At 39.1% G+C, this 18,323-nt stretch overlaps 1 protein-coding gene across 3 annotated transcripts in view; it reads left to right on the forward strand.

Annotated features, from left to right (window-relative positions):
* LOC126457362 (protein timeless) overlaps window positions 1-18,323 on the forward strand; it is a 374,910-nt gene that overhangs the window by 137,525 nt on the left and 219,062 nt on the right. For all 3 annotated transcript variants that reach the window (XM_050093600.1, XM_050093599.1, XM_050093601.1), the window contains 3 exons: window positions 7,255-7,423; window positions 11,174-11,291; window positions 11,431-11,525. In XM_050093600.1, the coding sequence (XP_049949557.1) occupies window positions 11,198-11,291; window positions 11,431-11,525 (189 nt within the window). In that variant the 5' untranslated portion in view covers window positions 7,255-7,423; window positions 11,174-11,197. The remainder of the gene's footprint in view (window positions 1-7,254; window positions 7,424-11,173; window positions 11,292-11,430; window positions 11,526-18,323) is intronic.

Genomic DNA, 18,323 nt, shown 5'->3' on the forward strand with positions numbered 1-18,323 from the left:
CGCATTGTCTGTATTCCCTGAAAATAAGCCTTAAAAAGGAACAGAGCAGGCCATTCTGTTTGAGGTATTTAAACATACAACACGTTTGAAATAAATTACACTTGCTGCAGTCTGTCATCGATGAATGTAATCCAGATGTTCTAGTATCAACAGAAAATGACTTAAAGCAAGACAAAATAAAACATTTTAAATTAGATGGCTATCCCTAGGAAGTAGTTACTGTAGCCAGCATCAAAAAGGTGATGGATTAGGTCTTTATGTTAATCAACATAGTAAAAGAGACTGTTATTTCTTGAACAGTACTGCAGAGTAGGGCCACTTGAATTAACTGGTACTGTGATACATTATGAAGGCTTTAAGAACAGCACACTTGAAACAAAGCTCTGGGTGTCTGTCACATAACTGACCAAGTTGGACCCGATAACCTCACAGAATAACAGATTTAACCTCCAGTAGGATAGACTATGCAATAAACAGCAAATGTGATGAAGATAGTATTAAGTTCAGTAACATAGAATTCCACTTCTCTGATCATTGCCAGAAAATTGATTACTTAAGTGTAGATCCTCCAGAAATTGCAAGACTAATTCAGCAGAAAAGAAGCAGTACCACTAAGAACATAGTCAGGTTCAAAAATACATTAGCTAGAGACAATTTGGACAGCGTATACAAGTTAGAAGGCTCAAATAATAAATTGAATGAATTCAATTGTGTTGAAGCATTTTAACTCTTGTTGTTCAATTAAAACAAAAGCACTTCTCAGTCAATGGGCTCAAATGGCTCTGAGCACTATGGGACTTAACTTCTGAGGTCATCAGTTCCTTAGAACTTAGAACTACTTAAACCTAACTAACCTAAGGACATCACACACATCCATGCCTCAGGCAGGATTCGAACCTGCAACCGTAGCGGTCGCGCGGTTCCAGACTGTAGCGCCTAGAAGTGCTCGGCCACCCCGACCGGCTCAGTCAGTGGGAAAGAAGAGTTAAATTAAAACTACGACATAGATTAGTCAAGCTTAGACAGAACATCCATCACCTCTACATACTTACAAATCATGAGGGCTCCACATTTTCAAAGAAAAATATAACGTATTAAACAAAGTTTCAAATTAAAACCCTAAATCTTAGAAGACAAGTTCACAGTGAAGCGAAAGCACCACCAACATGCCTCCTGGTACCTTATTAACAAAAACCGTAAAACACATACAAACACAGAGGGAGAATCAGTAAATATCCGACATGAAGGTCAACTGATACAAGCTCAAGAAAGAGTTTTTATCATCTTATATCCCCCAAGTGACACTATTATTCCAGACACAGATCTGTTCAACATTCTGATACTCTGCTATACAACAGTTAAGGGCTTTTATTTGAGGAAGTAAAAGAACAAGAAATAAACAAAATAATTTGATAACTAAAAAAACAAACACACATGTTGATGGGATGGTCTTTCTAGCACAGTAGTTAAAAAATTCACAAAAGTTGTGGCTAATCCAATTACATAAATCATCAATTGTTGCATCAGAGAAGGTATGTTTCTTAATGCACTGAAAAGGAGCATTGTCAGACATAAAAAAGGATCAAAGGAAGAAGCATCAAACTATAGACCCAAATCTCTGATTCCTACATTTCATAAGATTTTTGAATCAGTGGTGTTATCACAGCAACCTTTCTCGCTAGAAAGAAAAAAAATATCTTCGCTGAAACTCAACATGATTCCAAAAAGATCACAACAACTCTCACAGAAATTTTTGCTCCAAGTGTACAGTTATCAGACTGAAAGAAAGCATACGGTAGGCATATTCTTAGGTCTCACCAAAGCTTTTGACCTGGTCAATTATGCACTTCTCTTCCAGAAATTCAGTGCATGCAATATCACACACAGATTTCTTGAACTTATCTACATACCTAAAAAACCATAAACAATATAGAAAATGTAAATTATCAAAACAAAATTATGAAAATCAACATTCGGTCTGTGACTGAAGCAGTAATGCAAGGAGTTGATATTGGAAACATTTCTTTTTATTGTGTATGTATTATGATATTATACAACCTTTTAATTCCCATATAATTACTTGCCCATATGACAACTTTCTGCAGTTTTACAGTGACAATGCGGAGGATATAACATATTTTTAAACACAGGGGTATCTGAAGTGACTAAATATTTTAATAACCAAGATCTAAAATTGAATATCAAAAAATAACAGTTACTGGAGTTCAAAGCAGGTGACTTGTGCCCCCCCATGTGTAGGAAATATTTGGGGAATTTTTTATACAGAGAATGAAGACTGTGAGTTCCTTGGTCTGTGCTTGGATGATAATCTTTGGTGAGAAGACTATGTTAATTATGTATGCTGGAAAATAAGCAGTGCATTTTACTTGTGTATCCAAATGTCCAGAATTTTATATAATAAAATGCTAAAAACAGTTTTCTATGGGAAAATTTTCCCATTTATAAGTTATGGGATAGGACTGTGGGGGTGTGTGCTGCTGAGGTGTGCCTGAACAGAGCACTGGTGCTACTAAAGAGAAGTGTTATATTGACAAATGGTCTGGGATACTGGGGAACATGTCATGAAGCCCTTATCAAAAAGAAATATTTTTTTATATAGATGGTCCATTCACCATCACTCATGTTCAACATCAACGTGCAGTAACCACTTACAGACAGCATGTGGCAGTACTAGCACTGGAGGGTATATAAAGCATGTCGCAGTCATTGTCATAAGGCACAAATGCAGTGATTTACTTGACATCCAAAAAGAGCACAATCGTTGGATTTTGAGCTAAGAGTGAAAGCACTTCAAAAGTTTGTCAACTTTTTGTATGTCACTGTGGTTTAGGTATACGATGCTTGGAAAAATGGCACTATCCAAAATCTGCATTGATGCAGCTGTGGTTCACTGTAGGCCATAGATGACAGGGATGAATGACAATTGCAGAGATGCGTACAGGCGAATAGACAAGCAACTATTGAGTCACTGACCACCCAAATGAATTAAGGGGCTACCAACAGTGTCTCCTCAACAGCCGCTAAGCAAACATTGCTGCAAATGGGCCTCAGCAGTAGGTGCCTAGTTCATGCACCCATGCTGACTGCTGATCGTCAGCGATGAAGTATGGAATTTGCATGTCAATACCTCAACTGGCTGTCCACCAAGTGGTAACAGATGGCCTCTTCTGATGAATCACATTTTATGCTCCATCTGACATATGCCTGTTGGTGTATATGGTATGAAATGTCTGAAAGCAAACAAAGAGGGAGTGTAATGCTTTGGGGAATGTTTTTGTGGCATTTTCTGCAAGACCTCATCATTCTGGAAGGCACAGTTGATCAACACAAGTATGCATCTGTACTTGGGGACCGTGTCCACCTCTACATACAGTTTGTTTTTCCTTGGCACGATGTCATTTATTAGCAGAACAAACCAGCATGTCACCCAGCTGCCGCCCGCGGTGGCCGTGCGGTTCTAGGCGATGCAGTCCGGAACCGCGGGACTGCTGCGGTCGCAGGTTCGAATCCTGCCTCGGGCATGGATGTGTGTGATGTCCTTAGGTTAGGTAGGTTTAAGTAGTTCTAAGTTCTAGGGGACTGATGACCTAAGATGTTGAGTCCCATAGCGCTCAGAGCCATTTTTGCCACCCAGCTCGCAGTGCATGTGTGTGATTTGAAGAGCACCAGGATGAGTTTACCATACTCTCCTGGCCACCAAACTCCCTGGATTTAAACCCAATAGAGAATCTGTGGGACCCTCTCAGTCTAATTGTTGATGCCACCTAGTTGTTTACCTAGTACAGCTGGCTGTGGTACTGGTGTCGGCGTGGCTTCACGTTCCTGTTAGTGACCTCCAAAACACCCTGTTAGTAACCTCCAGAACCCCAGTGACACTCTTCCTGCATGTCTTACAGCAGACTGCACTGCACTCTTGTAAAAGGTGTCTAAATTATTGTGACTGGACAGTGTATATAGACTCTCAAGTTTTTTGTAAGCTGTTGGGCTGACACACCAAAATGTTATTATGTACATAATCACAAGGCAAGAAATAAGAACAATTATTACAGACAAAGAGCAAAATAGACCACAGTCCTTATATCAGTGACTCAGTGAGGTACAACAAATTGCCAGAATCAGTAAGAGTGTATACTGGAGATCAATGTAAAACAAAATTTAAAAAAAATTCTAAATAAGTGTTTGTACTCACTGAAAGAATATATGTGGCTTTTTGTAAAGGTGAGTGCCAGATCTCTGCTTATTGTTGCTTTTGATTCCAGTGATAATTCTTCACATCTAGAACATTGTTGTGCCACTTCTTTAGTCAGAATCACAATGTCACGGCAAGGGGTACCATCACCTGTTGCGCACACATTGCAATTGAGTTACTCATGACAGAGGGCTTGAAACCATCTGACATTTTGAAAATACTTGTGGCACAGTGTGGTGTCAAGACCCTGGAAAGATTCAAGTATACACATGGCACAAGCAGTTTTTACAAGGATGAGAAACTGTTGGGAATGCATCTCACTGATGTTGCCGAAGGACCCACGTAATTGAGGAGAATACTCGCATTGTTAGCCATGTCATTGAAAATGATTGGCAAATAATAGTTGCTGAAATTGCTACTGAGGTTGGCATAAGCAACGGTAATGATCAGGTGATCATTACTGACAACTGTGTACTTCAGAAAGTGTCCGCGAGGTGGGTGCCTCTTCTTCTCACCACAGAAGATAAATTTCATTGCCTTGAGATGTGTAAACTGTCACTGACATGCTACCAGATTGAAGGGGAACATTTTTTTTGCACCAGATTTTGACTTGTGATGAAATGTGGGAGCACTATTACATCCATGAATCCAAAAAAAAGGCAGCATGTTCTGGGACAGAAAGGACAAATTTGCACTCTTCAAAGCCAAAAACTGTCTTTCAGTGGGGAAGGATCTTGCAGCATTCTTTATTCATTTTTTATCCATGAAAGTCATGCTTTGAACTGCTGTATACTACAGCCAACATTTTGACCAAGCAAAATATGCTTATCATCTGAAAAGGCGCACATTTCCAATCCAGGATGTCATTGTGGTTTCTAAAAATGCTCAACCCCACACAGCTGCCCAAATTCAACAAAAAATTCAGTAATTTTTCTGGACCACACTAGAGCATCCTCCTTAGAGTCTGGACTTGTCATCCTGCGATAGTCATGCATTTGGACTACTAAAGGAAGCAGTTGGAGATCACAGATTTGACGACTGTGGTGCTGTTTTACTGTTTGTGCGCAACTGGCTGCTGTCACATCCACATTCATTTTACAAAAATGAGATAAGAAACGGTCTATCTGCTGGGGAAAAACGTGTTTCTTGTTCATGAGACTATATAGAAAAATAAGTTCATGCATGTGAAATTTTATGAAGCTTAAATAAACTTATAAAAAGGAGTCCAGTTATATTTGTTTCACCCTTGTACTAAGTGTCAACCTTTGTAGTTAAATATGAATCCTTTGTACATAAATATGTAACAATATGACATTTGGAAAGCCATTATTGTATGACTTCATGCAAAAAATATAAAAAGAATGTTAAATCTTCTAAGTGTTCTGCCAGTAAAACATAGTCTTATTTCTCCTCCCCAACAACATATTCCATGTGATGATTCCAGTTTAAGATGTTTGTAATTGTAATCACTAGTTATTTAATGTGATTTATATGTTGCCGAAATTTAACAGAATTTTTTTTTTATTATTTATGTGGAGAGCCTAACATTTTTTATTGTTGAGGGTTATTGCATTTTCACATCATACAGTTATCTTGTCTAAATCATTTTTCAAATTGTTTTGATCATTTGATGAGTACTAGATGCTAAATGATATCATCAGCAAACGATCTAAGAAGGCTGCTCAGACTGTCTCCTAAAACGTGAATGTATATTAGGGACAGTAGAAGGGTCTATAACAGTTCCTTGGGAAATGCCAGGTATTACTTTTGTTTCAGTCAATGACTTCTCATCAGTTACTACAAAATGTGACCTTTCTGAGAGAAAATCCTGAACCCAGTTGCGCAACTGAGAATATACTCTATAGGCATGCAGTTTGACTAGAAGCCACTTGTTACGAATGTTGTAAAAAACGTTTTGGAAATTTAGAAATATGGCATCAGTCTGAAATTCCCATTCATAGCCCTCATTACTTTAGAGAATAAAGAGTCAGTTGTGCTCAAAAGAAGAATATTTTCTGTGTCATTGCTAGCTGTGTGCCGATAGATACTTTTCTTTGAGGTATTTAATAATGTTCAAATACAATACGCCTACATGTTCCAGAATCCTTCTGCAACTAAAGGTCAGTGATATGGGGCCAGTCGAGGCCTATGTGAAGGCTATGGTCCAATGGCTTACCATTCCACGTCAGTAGGTGTCAAACTAGACTTTTACGTTACAGTGATATAGCAGAGTAAAAGTGACAATAAAATCTGTTACTATTATAGAAATCATGTATTCACACTGCATGAGGTGAATCAGTGCTGACAGAATGACTGTGCATTATTTGTCCTCTCAAAACTCCCATTCAACGTTTAATTGTTGTGCCACTTTCTAGGCATTGAACATACAACTTGATGGAAGGGAACAGACTCGCTAGGCAGGAAGTAAAAACTGTAGGTTATGAGAATTTATTTATGAATGGGAAGATATACCAGATTAAAGTAAGCAGAAAGTTCCATATCTTAGATATGGTAATGAGGATTACATAGAGAGAAAATAGGTTATTCAACAAAGTTATCTGGTACCTAAGCAGGTACTTCCATAGGTGCTAACAGAGCCAACAAAAATTCATTTTGAAAACTTCCAATATTATATCAAATTTTTTGAAAGGTTTCATGTATAATGATTGCTACTATCTAATAAAGGCACAATTCGCCTCTCAAAGGGAAACCGAGATAGATTTCTCTACAGTTACTATTTAAAAATACCTTTCTTCAAGAATAGTTTTTGTAAAAATTGGTCTAGTTTAATAGTGCAGTACAACTGCTAAATTAATGCAGCATGAAATACATGCTAATTGTTTTAAGGCTAAAATAGAAAACAAAAACATTGTACAATATTTTACAAAAATAAAAAAAAACTGAACCACATGCTTCATTTGGGTGTTGAAACATATGTGTGTAAAAAATGAGAAAAAGCAAATATTGCATTTTGTAGACCATTGAGATTTTCTGGAAACCAAATTTAACACTATTATATAAATGATTTTGTGTATTACTTACAGGGCTGGATTGGATTCAAAGGAGACAGATTACCAATGTAGACGTGTGCTGATCACAGGTCACAAAACTCTGTACACCAACAACTGCCAGCAGTAGAGCATTGACAGACTTTACAAATGCAGTCCACGTGATAAACATCCACAAATTGCTACGCAGCCCTTGTACTTCGTGGTGAGTATTCACATGAGCTGCAGCAAGTCCTAGTCAGTTGCTATTTCCTAGAGCTTTTTCTATCCCTAGAGATACATAGAACCATATGTATGCTTCCATACTATATTTTCTTCGCTAAATCCACCTGCATATAACCTGTTTTCATTTTGAAACTAAATCTCATATGTATATCTGTATTTTATTTATTTTGCATTCCACAGAACATCTAGGGAACTAAGTTGCAGTGATGTAGGATTTACTACAGATTTATATCATATATTTCCAATAACTTAGTCCATGCATAAAATAATTTCATTGTAAAAACAAAAAGGTGTTAACAGTGAAATTCATGCACACCTGTAAGTGTAAATCCATATTAGGTCTTTCATGCTCTCTAATAATGCATACTTTTTGTAACAGTTTTCAAGGTATTACATTGTAACCTACAGAGACTGTACATTATCATAAAATCCTTTCAAGGAGTGGAAATATTGTGAGATGGCTGCTGTTGGTTATTCCTGGCTAATAGCGACTACAAATGTCCCTACTGTGGCAGTCTTCTTATGCAGGCATCATCCAGAAATCATTCGTGTGTGACAATATAGCTTCTGGACACATGATGGTAGCATATTCAGAACCCCTGCATGTGTTGCTATGTTTTGATGCTGTTGCTGGGTTTTGAATGGCAGGGACCTAAACGAAGGTTGGAAGCCACTTGGTCCTCCAGTATGCTCTGGAAAAGCTGTTTTTCTTTAGTCTAATGGCAGCAGCACTGGATGCCAGGCTATAGTTAGTTGGAATCCCAAGTCTTTGGAGTGTGAATATCTATGACCTCCTTTACCTTACAGCCTCAAAGAATATAATTTTTTTCTTCTCGTACTGTGCTAGGTGTGCTGTGGTAAGGTAATGCTCTGCTACTTCAGATTTATCTGTCTGGTCTAGGCATGTATTCTGATGATGCTCTGTACACTTGTTCCGTTGTACACATGTTTGACCAATATATGACATTCCACTCTGAATATGCTACTTTCATCCATTCGGAAGCAACTTAGTTGTACATGCATCACTTCCACATTGGCTTGCTTAAGAAGACTACCACAGTGTAGACACCAAAAGGCACTATGATGAATTGCAGTCCCTCATCAATGTGAAATAAAGCTCTGTATACAGAGCTTTAATGTGAAGACAACAGCATTGCCATCTAGCGGTGAACAGCAGAACTCCTTGGAATTATCTATACATATTCTAAAGTCTCTCATCACATTTTTCTGTCTGTATGTGGAAGCTAATCTCAGGAACTACTGTAGGGGTTTTGATAAGGTTTCCACGATAAAGGTTTCTGGGCAATGGAGGTAGGTGTAAGGATTCCCAACTATGGTGCTAGTCCTATGCAAGCCACTGCTACCGAGAGCAGCGTGGCCCTGACTGACTTCCTAGTGGCTATAGACTGTGCCAAACTGGCACTGCAGTTTGGTGGACCAGGCAGCTCGGTAGTTTGCAGCTCCCATCATTGCTATGAGATGTCACTTCAAACGCCAGTTAAATACGGAACGGATAACATTCATACCTGGTGAGAATTTTCCTGGAGTGTGCTGCTTAAATTTTTAAATTATATATGAGATTGATGATATTCAGTTAAGTAGTGCTGTTCTCTGAATTTCAATCATAACTGTACACAGTGCCCCAAGAGCAAAATTCTGCCAAACCACACAAGTTGTGTGACCATATACTGGGCATTTCAGTCTTTGTATCAAATGTCTAGGGGTGATAGATCACGTAATATGAACAACTGCTGTTGGAGACAAAATGCTCGCTGACACTTCCCAGTGATGTTAGGCATCCTTTACTATTCACTGACTCTCAGATGACAAGATTTCACCAAACTGGTATGACGAGATTTCACTAAATTGTCAGGGTCTACGAATCAGGTGTGCTGCATACTACATGCCCCATTAAATTGATAGAGTTATTTTCAATAAGAATACCTTGAGAATGAGTATCTGTAAGTGGAGAATTACTTCAGGAATGAATCAGGAACCTTAATTTTGCTTCATATTTGGCATTTGCCAGGATTATAGGCAACATACAAGGCATATGCATGCTGTAGAGTACCAATGCCCTTCAGCCTCTCAGGGGTATAACCAATACACAAAGATGAATAACATTGTTGGGAAGAATCAGCAAACATTTAGCTTGTAACAAAAGTTGTTCCCATGATGTGTTCTGTGATTGCCAGTCATTTGATGCAAAGATTTGTAACACCATGTATATATGAGGGTTGAGGGGAAACTGAAAAGTTCTTGGACAACCCAGTAAAGGTTGTCAGTAGTCCAAATGTTTATGACTATATTTCAGTGTAGTCCTGTTTTAGAGCCACACACTTCTTCCATCAGTGTTGCAGGCCCATTATACCTTTCTTGTATAATGTTTCTTCTTGTATGACAAAAAACTCATTCGGCGCAGTCTTGGCATCATCATCTGATCGAAAATGTGTTCAAAGCAGTTTGAAGCCATGGTACCTGATGGCACACATTGCAATGACAGATGTGTGCAGGGGCACATTGTCCTGATGAAAAAGAGCACTCATTTTGTCAACATCCCAATGTGTTTCACTTCTATGGCCTCCCTCAAACACACTATTTGAGCAGCATTCATTGTGCCAACTTTTTTGAGGTATTCAACCAGGATAATACCACTCAAATCCCAAAAAATAGCAACGATCACCTTGCCAGCTGATGTGATTCACTTGAACTTTTGTGGGCGTGTGTTTCCACTGGTTCGATTGAACCTTAAATTCGGTTGAAATTGGTGAACCCATCAGGATCTGCCTATAAAGAGGGTCAAGTTTTTTGACAGACATGATGTGTCTCTGGAGTCTGTTTTCTGCTGTCAACATTCTTGGTCGACTCATTGACACGAGACCTTCTGCATGTCAAGTACAACTCTTATAATGTGTCCAGTGCAATCCTGAGATATACCCACTCTCTCAGCAGTGTAGTGTTCCATCAGACACCAGTCTGCCATGATGATATCCTGGATTTTAGAGACATTTTTCTCCGAATTGGCCTTTACCTGTGTTCCACTGTGAAGTACATCTTGGATCGAGGTGTTGCCCCACTTGAATTCTGCCACCCCACTTTTTCACATTGCAATATGAAGCAGAAACCCCTCCAAATGTGTCCATCATGACCTTATGTATCTCCCGTGCACTCATGTCATTTTTTTCAGCAAATGTTGGATGACTGCACACTTTCTTCCTTTATCCTTATTTTAAAATCTGTGCACCTTGGTCACTTCGAACCACGATATCTGGAAAAAAAAAGATATTAATGAAAAATTTGTTAAGTAACCTAGCAAAAGAATGTATCGTCTTCTCCTTCTTCCTCTCCGTGTCATGTGTCAGGCAGATTGCCTGTTACAGTAACCATATCATGTATGGTCTTTCTACATTTCTTCTTCCAGTGCATTTATAATTTAGAGCCTTTACTGGCAATCTTTCATCATCCATACTGTCTACATGTTACTTCCATTTTCACCTATTTTCCTTTATTTTTTCATTTAGTTTATACATTCATAAATCTTTTCTTACACCTTCGTTTCCTTTTTGATCTTTGATTTCACAATGATAGCTGATGTCTCATCTGAGAATCCTATTTACAAAACCGTTATAATTTAAAGTATCATCTACAATTTTGAGAAACAAACAATATCACTAAATATGTAGCATTAATGGTATGTTATAGTAATAATTAATTTGTATCTTTTTTTCAGAATTAAGCCTACAATAAAATAAAAATGGATGTTATGTTTCACTTGGAGATCCAAAACATATTTGCATCACTAGGTGGCAATGTAGGAGATGTTTATCAAATTAATGAAAATTGTTTAGGTAAGTATAACAATGTACCATAGACAATAAATTCAAAAACAGCCCTTCAGGAGATAGCTAAAGTGGAATGAATCAGATCCTACCATACATTAAAGGAATACAGATGAGTATTTCAAGTAATGCATGTGTTGTGTTCCAGGTGCTTTGGGTGAAATACTAAACAAATTTTCAACGGATATTCAATCAGACCGTAATTTTCGAAGATATCTTTGGTTGTCGCATGCAATTAAGAAGGTAAACTGTAAGAGAAACACTATAGTTTCTTAGAAAAACTCTCTATCTTCTATTAGTGATATGATCATTTCTACATGCAGAATCATCTCTGTGGTGGTGATGCTTATATGAAATGAACAAGACAGTTGTTAGGTTGTAACAACCAAAAACAAATAAAGAGCTTAATGTAACTGAGCACTGACTGCTAGCTAACTGACTGGAAACTAATGAATTATATAAGAGTTCTTTGCCCCTGTATGGATTCCTTAAACACCTATGAAAAATACTGTGGTAATGCACTGGATTCTCATTCAGGAAGACTGTAGTTGAAGTATCCATCTGGCCACCCAGATGTACAAAAAAAATGTTCAAATGTGTGTGAAATCTTATGGGACTTAACTGCTAAGGTCATCAGTCTCTAAGCTTACACACTACTTAACCTAAATAATCCTAAGGATGAACACACACACCCATGCCCAAGGGAGGACTCGAACCTCCGCCGGGATCATCCGCACAGTCCATGACTGCAGCGCCTTAGAACACTTGGCTAATCCCGCGCGGCCCCAGATGTACATTTTTCATGATTTCTCTAAATTGTGTTAGGCAAATGTCAGAATGATAACTTGATGGTACCCACCAGCAGTACCATGACAGGACACTGCCAGGCCTCTGCCTGCAGCAGCAGTCTCAGTTGAAAACACAGTGACCTCATTGCTGACAGAACATCAGACCTTTATCTTCCTTCATTTTCTTCTGTCTTCCTTTGTTTTAAGCCCACTACATTAAAGGGTTTACTGATCCAATAGCAAGCAGTAACTTTTTTCTCTACAACTTATCAACGTAAAGGTCATTAGTAACATAACACTAACCCTGTTGGACAAGGATAGGGACCATGACTTAATTGCTGCAGCTATCATGGCATTCAACTAAAATGATTTAGGAGAATCAGGGAATAATATCTTTCTGGATGGCAGGTAGTCCAGTGTCTTAATCACGGTGTCATTCCACATGTATAAGCCACCCGCTACAGACATTTTACAACCTAATGCTTGCTTGCATCAAGAAATAATTGTAATAACTGAATATTTAAGAAAAAAGCAATGTACTGTAGACATTATATTCTTTATAAATGAACTAATGATAAAATTAATTACTATTTAAGTTCAGTTTTGGGCTTTGAATTTTTGTTTTTTGTTTTACATTTGTGGCTGAAGACTACCTTACAAGGATCTTGTATCCTTATAAGTATTTTATCTAAGAAGCGGAGGAAATATGAGCTAAGGATTCAGTATCCCTCTGTCTTCCAATTATATGGCAATATGTTTGTACTGTGTTAAGGCCAGCAATGTTCACCAGGTTGTCTTACGTGCTGTAGAAGTCTGAGCTAAACTAGATTTGACATTGCAATCATATATTTCACTATGAAGAGCAACATAATGAGAATTTAGTGGAAAGAGAGCACAAATTCAAGCAGATATTTTCTTTTAGTATGGATATTTTGGTGAGTGTCAGGAAAATATAAATGATGACTACAATTCAGTGACATAGCCTACACAGATTTATGAAGAAAAACATTGTGTTGCTTCATGACCTGGAAATCTGAAATCATTAATTTTCATGCTTTGTTATAAAAAGAAGTATCATGAAAATAACATATATCTACAATCATTGGTTTTAATTGCATGAGTAAAAATGAATATTCACAATACCATTTAAATACAGACTCCCTTTTCTTTCTTTCTTTTTTCCCCACAGTCTCCAAGTAGACTTTGAAGGTAGATCTCGATGATGGTCCATCATCTCTCCTCAAAGCCCATACAGAACTCCAGTCGTGAAAATGTAGATGTTCTTTATGAAATACAATCTAGTTGTAGTTGTATTCTTTTTTCCTGAATCAGAAGAAACATAATAAAAATCAGCAGTTCAAAAGATTATGCATTAGGACGTAGCCAAAGTAAATAAGTAACACACACACACACACACACACACACACACACACACACACACACACACACACAAAAACTCATGTACACGTGGCCATTGTCATCTCCAGCTACTAAGGCCTGAGTGCGACTGTGACAACATAAGGAATGATTTCAGACGGGGTGGATATGGGGGTACAGAAGGGATGTGGAGCAGGGAGAGGGAGGGATAGCAGGGTAAGAGTAGGAGAAATGTTGGTGGAGACTGTGGGAGTGTGCAGGGGTAGGCTTTTAGGTGCAGCAACATGAGATTGTGCTGGAAGGTGGGGGGGGGGGGGGGGGGGGCAAGAGGGGGAAGGAGAGAAGTGAGGAAGGGGAAAAGATTATGCAGGTGTAGGGCTGGAATGCGAGCAGGAAAGGGAATATGGGCTGGTGGAGAACAGGGACTAGCGAACATTGGTATCACAGGGTTTACAGGAATAACAGATATGTTGCAGGGAGAGTTCTCACCAAAGCAGTTCAGAGAAGCTTGTGTCAGTGGAAGGAAATCAGATGGCACAAGCTATGAAGCATTGATTTGAGTCTGTCTCTTGGTCACAGTTGGGAGGTGGCCATTCATGATAACAGGCAACATGTCAGTTGTCATGCCTTTGTAGAATACAGTGTAGCAGTTACAGCTAAGAGTTGGTACATCACATGGCTGCTTTCACAGGTGGTCCTGCTGTTAATGGGGTAGGAGATGTCTGAGACTGAAATCAGTGATATCTGGAGGATGTATGGGACAGGTCTTTCATGTAGGTCTGTTGAAGAGAGATGAGCCATTGAGGCAACACGTTGAGAGTAGAGGTTGACTAGTGACAGACTAGGACATTGCGTAAATTGGGTGCTCATTTCAGAGTGTGATGAGAGGTGGTTGAAACCCTGATGGAGAATGCGATTCAGTTGCCTCTGCCCCGGATATTTCTGAATTACGAGGGGGGTGCTCCTGTGTGGCGAGTTAATGAGTATGTTGGGGTTGGTAGATGACTTGAGAAGACAAGGCACATGTTATGTGTTTGTGGACAGGGTGGGGAGTGTAGTTTTGGTCTGTGATGGCCTCAGTGAGAACCTTGGTGGATTTGGAGAGAACTACTCATCACTAAGGGTGTGAAAGAGGGGAGGGGGGATGGTAATGCTCATTGCATCTGCCATCTGTCTTATTTTTGATAAAGTCACAACTACACTCCATATCGTTCTAAATAGCTTGCAGCTCAGGGAGCTCGGTCTTGGTTTGTTGAGTATGAGCTTATGAAGAATCTGGGTTTCCTGACCTGGTTAATGGTAAGAGCCGTCAGTCTTCTGTAACAATAAGCTCTGGGCAGGCTTCAGCAAGCACCTTGCAGTATGGTGGTAGATCGTCATGTGTCAAGGGAATGGGGATCTTGGCTGGATATAAACCCGTATAAAAAGAAACCTCAATCTCAAGGTGAGCTGCGTGCCAGTGAGACGCATGTATGTTGAAGCATAACAGTCATTAGCGGGCAACTGCTGGGGAATCCGTCACACCTCAGTTGTGTAAGTATTACTCATGCAAGCAGGGCTCTGTCCGGGTGGAGTCTCATTTCACTATCTACTCATGAGACCAAGTTGGAACCATTGATTTCTCTGAATCACCTCCTAACAGAACATATATACTGCTGGTGGGTATCAACACCCCACCCAACAAGAGGGCTTATGTAACCAGTCCTAATGAGCAGGAATTATTCCAAATACTTCTTTTTATATTAACAGAACACATGTTGTTAGACAGAATGTGTTTTTAATAGTTAAAAGAAAAGAGGGGAACTTTGAGAAAGTTTAACCTTTTTGCATTCATATAGAGTTAGAGAACATTGCTGTGAACCTTAAAATCCATAATGTGACTGAGAAATTGGACACCGTTGGTTGAAACATTTACTCCCAGTGAGTAACAAACCTCCATGCAGCTAAATGTCTCAAGGGAAAGTGGAATTGAAATAGAGCTACACAACACCTTGAACTGTACCAAAGGTACTGTGTCATGCGGGTATATTATAAATATTCCCAAAGAATAACTAAAAGATAAGTGGGCTAAAGGAGGTGTGATTTATGTGCAAAATATAATGAAAAGAGTAGATGGTGAATTGGTGAAGTCATATTCCTTTATTCTTATATTCAGTAGCACATCACTTCTGGAGCATGTCAAGGCAGGTTTCATTTGATTAAATTGTTTGGCCTTTGATACCAAAACCAGTACACTATTTTAAATACCAACACTTTTGTCTCACCACTTTACCAGGTAAGGTGTGACAAATGTTGTAACACCGCCCACATGGGAGTCATTTGTTCCTCTACTCCGCAGTGTGTTAATTGCTCTGGGGACCACTCTGTGTGGAATACAGACTGCAGTGCTTACCTTGAAAGACGTAAGGTAGAGGAGCCAAAAAATAAAAAAATAAAAAAAATGAAAAAATGTTTTGCGAAATGGTTTTTCTAAAAGTAAGAAATAAAACAGGCTAGAGGGACATTTGATATGCCTCATTTGCTGCACATCATTTTCAGCATCATTCAGAGGCATGTCAAATCTTTCTCTAACCTATTTTATTTCTTCCTTTTAGACAAATTATTTCACCAAATGCTTGATTTTTAAAACCTTTTTATTTTCAGTTTTTGTTCAAAAAGCAGGAAATATATTTAAATATCAATTGATATTCTATTGTTATTAGCAGCATATAGATCAAGGAAGTGATTGTGACGTTAAATACCACACCAATGAAACTTCTATGTGCACATAACATCTAGACATGAAGAGATGGACTTTATGACCCTTCATATATGTTGTAGCTTGCAGCAGCTGTTCGTGAATTATTTCAGTTTTCCCTCAGATCATTAATTAAGTTTTTCTTAATTACTCTGATTACTTTCAAGGAATTCAATTTTTTGTGAAACTGTACATTATGCTGGTCACTTTGGTATCCCACTTGTCCATTTCCAACTCTTTGCTTGACTATGAAAATTCTGACAAAAATCAATTGTGTAATTTTCCTTCAAATCACTAATTAAGCTTTTCTTAATTACTGATTACTTTCAAGCAATTAAAGCTTTCTTTGCAAAATTAGACCTCAAACTGGTTAATTTGATACCCCATTTGTCCATTTCTTACTCTTTTTTAAGTATATCTAAAAACAAAGATGTATATTTAAAAACAAAGATGATGTGACTTACCATACAAAAGCGCTGGCAGGTCGATAGAAACACAAACAAACACATACATACACACAAAATTCTAGCTTTTGCAACCAATGGTTGCTTCGTCAGGAAAGAGGGAAGGAGAGGGAAAGACGAAAGGACGTGGGTTTTAAGGGAGAGGGTAAGGAGTCATTCCAATCCCGGGAGCGGAAAGACTTACCTTGGGTGGGGGGGGGGGGGGAAGGGGGGGGGGGGGGAAGGACAGGTATACACTCGCACACACACACATATCATATCCATCCGCACATACACAGACACAAGTAGACATTTGTAAAGGCAAAGAGTTTGGGCAGTTTGCCTCTACTTCCGCCTCGACTGACATCTCTGCCCAAACTCTTTGCCTTTACAAATGTCTGCTTGTGTCTGTGTATGTGCGGATGGATATGTATGTGTGTGCGAGTGTATACCTGTCCTTTTTTCCCCCTAAGGTAAGTCTTTCCGCTCCCGGGATTGGAATGACTCCTTACCCTCTCCCTTAAAACCCACATCCTTTCATCTTTCCCTCTCCTTCCCTCTTTCCTGATGAAGCAACCGTTGGTTGCGAAAGCTAGAATTTTGTGTGTATGATTGTGTTTGTTTGTGTGTCTATCGACCTGCCAGCGCTTTCGTATGGTGAGTCACATCATCTTTGTTTTTAGATATATTTTTCCTGTGTGGAATGTTTCCCTCTTTTTTAAGTATTGTAGATCTCATTATATCTAACAGTTTTAATGGTATTGTTTTGGGGACAATGAATTATGAGGCCTGCCTGAAGCAACCATCTAGCTCAATGATTAAGCCTCCAACCGTTGCTGGATCCCAACCCTGGCAGAGAGACAGCATGAAAGACAAACATCATTGATAAGATGCTCCCATATTACCAACCACATCAGTGAGCTCATGAGACATGAGGAGGAACTTAAACACCTAGTGCAGAAACATTCCCCGTGTTATGTTTAAAAGAGAAACATTTTAAACTTAACTGATGCCCTTATGCAACAAGGCTATGCCTTCCACTGCAAGGATGATCAGATTGGGGAAAGGGCCAAGGTCGTGGTAACTTTGTTTGTAAATAACACACACCAGTCCTCTGCTCTATCCATGATCACTGACCTCTAAGCAGTTGCAGTTGCAATTGAAGTGTGTTGAAGAATCATGACTTACCACTACAAGATACATTAGATTCTGATGCTCTCATAAATCTCCCTGACAATTGGTCTTATTGGGAGACTTTAATTCCTATATTGTTCTATGGTGCTCACAGTCTACTGGTTCCAGGAGTTGAGTTTCAGAGAGCCTCGTGATGTCTCAGAGCTGTGTACCCTCAGTATGGGCATCCCACTCATTTCAAAGCTGCTGCTGTGTCATCCTCACCCACAGACATCTCTTTCTGCTCCCCAGGCCTCACAGATTCTGCTCAGTGGGAAGTTACTGGTGAACCTTCATTCTAGTGATCACTTCCAACTTGGATCCATCTACCAGTCCTTGACTGGAAACCACCAAAATGGATGATCAGCAGAGCAAACTGGACACTGTTCAGCCAGCTGCCTGTATCTAAACTCTGAGGCAACATCTAGGAATGAGTGGATCCCATCACACCTATGATACACCATGCTGCCGACTTATCCATCCCAAAGTCGTCAGGTCTTCTTAGAAGGCAGCCTATAGTGTT

This window comes from Schistocerca serialis, chromosome 2, assembly GCF_023864345.2.
Source record: "Schistocerca serialis cubense isolate TAMUIC-IGC-003099 chromosome 2, iqSchSeri2.2, whole genome shotgun sequence".
Lineage (NCBI taxonomy): Eukaryota > Metazoa > Arthropoda > Insecta > Orthoptera > Acrididae > Schistocerca > Schistocerca serialis.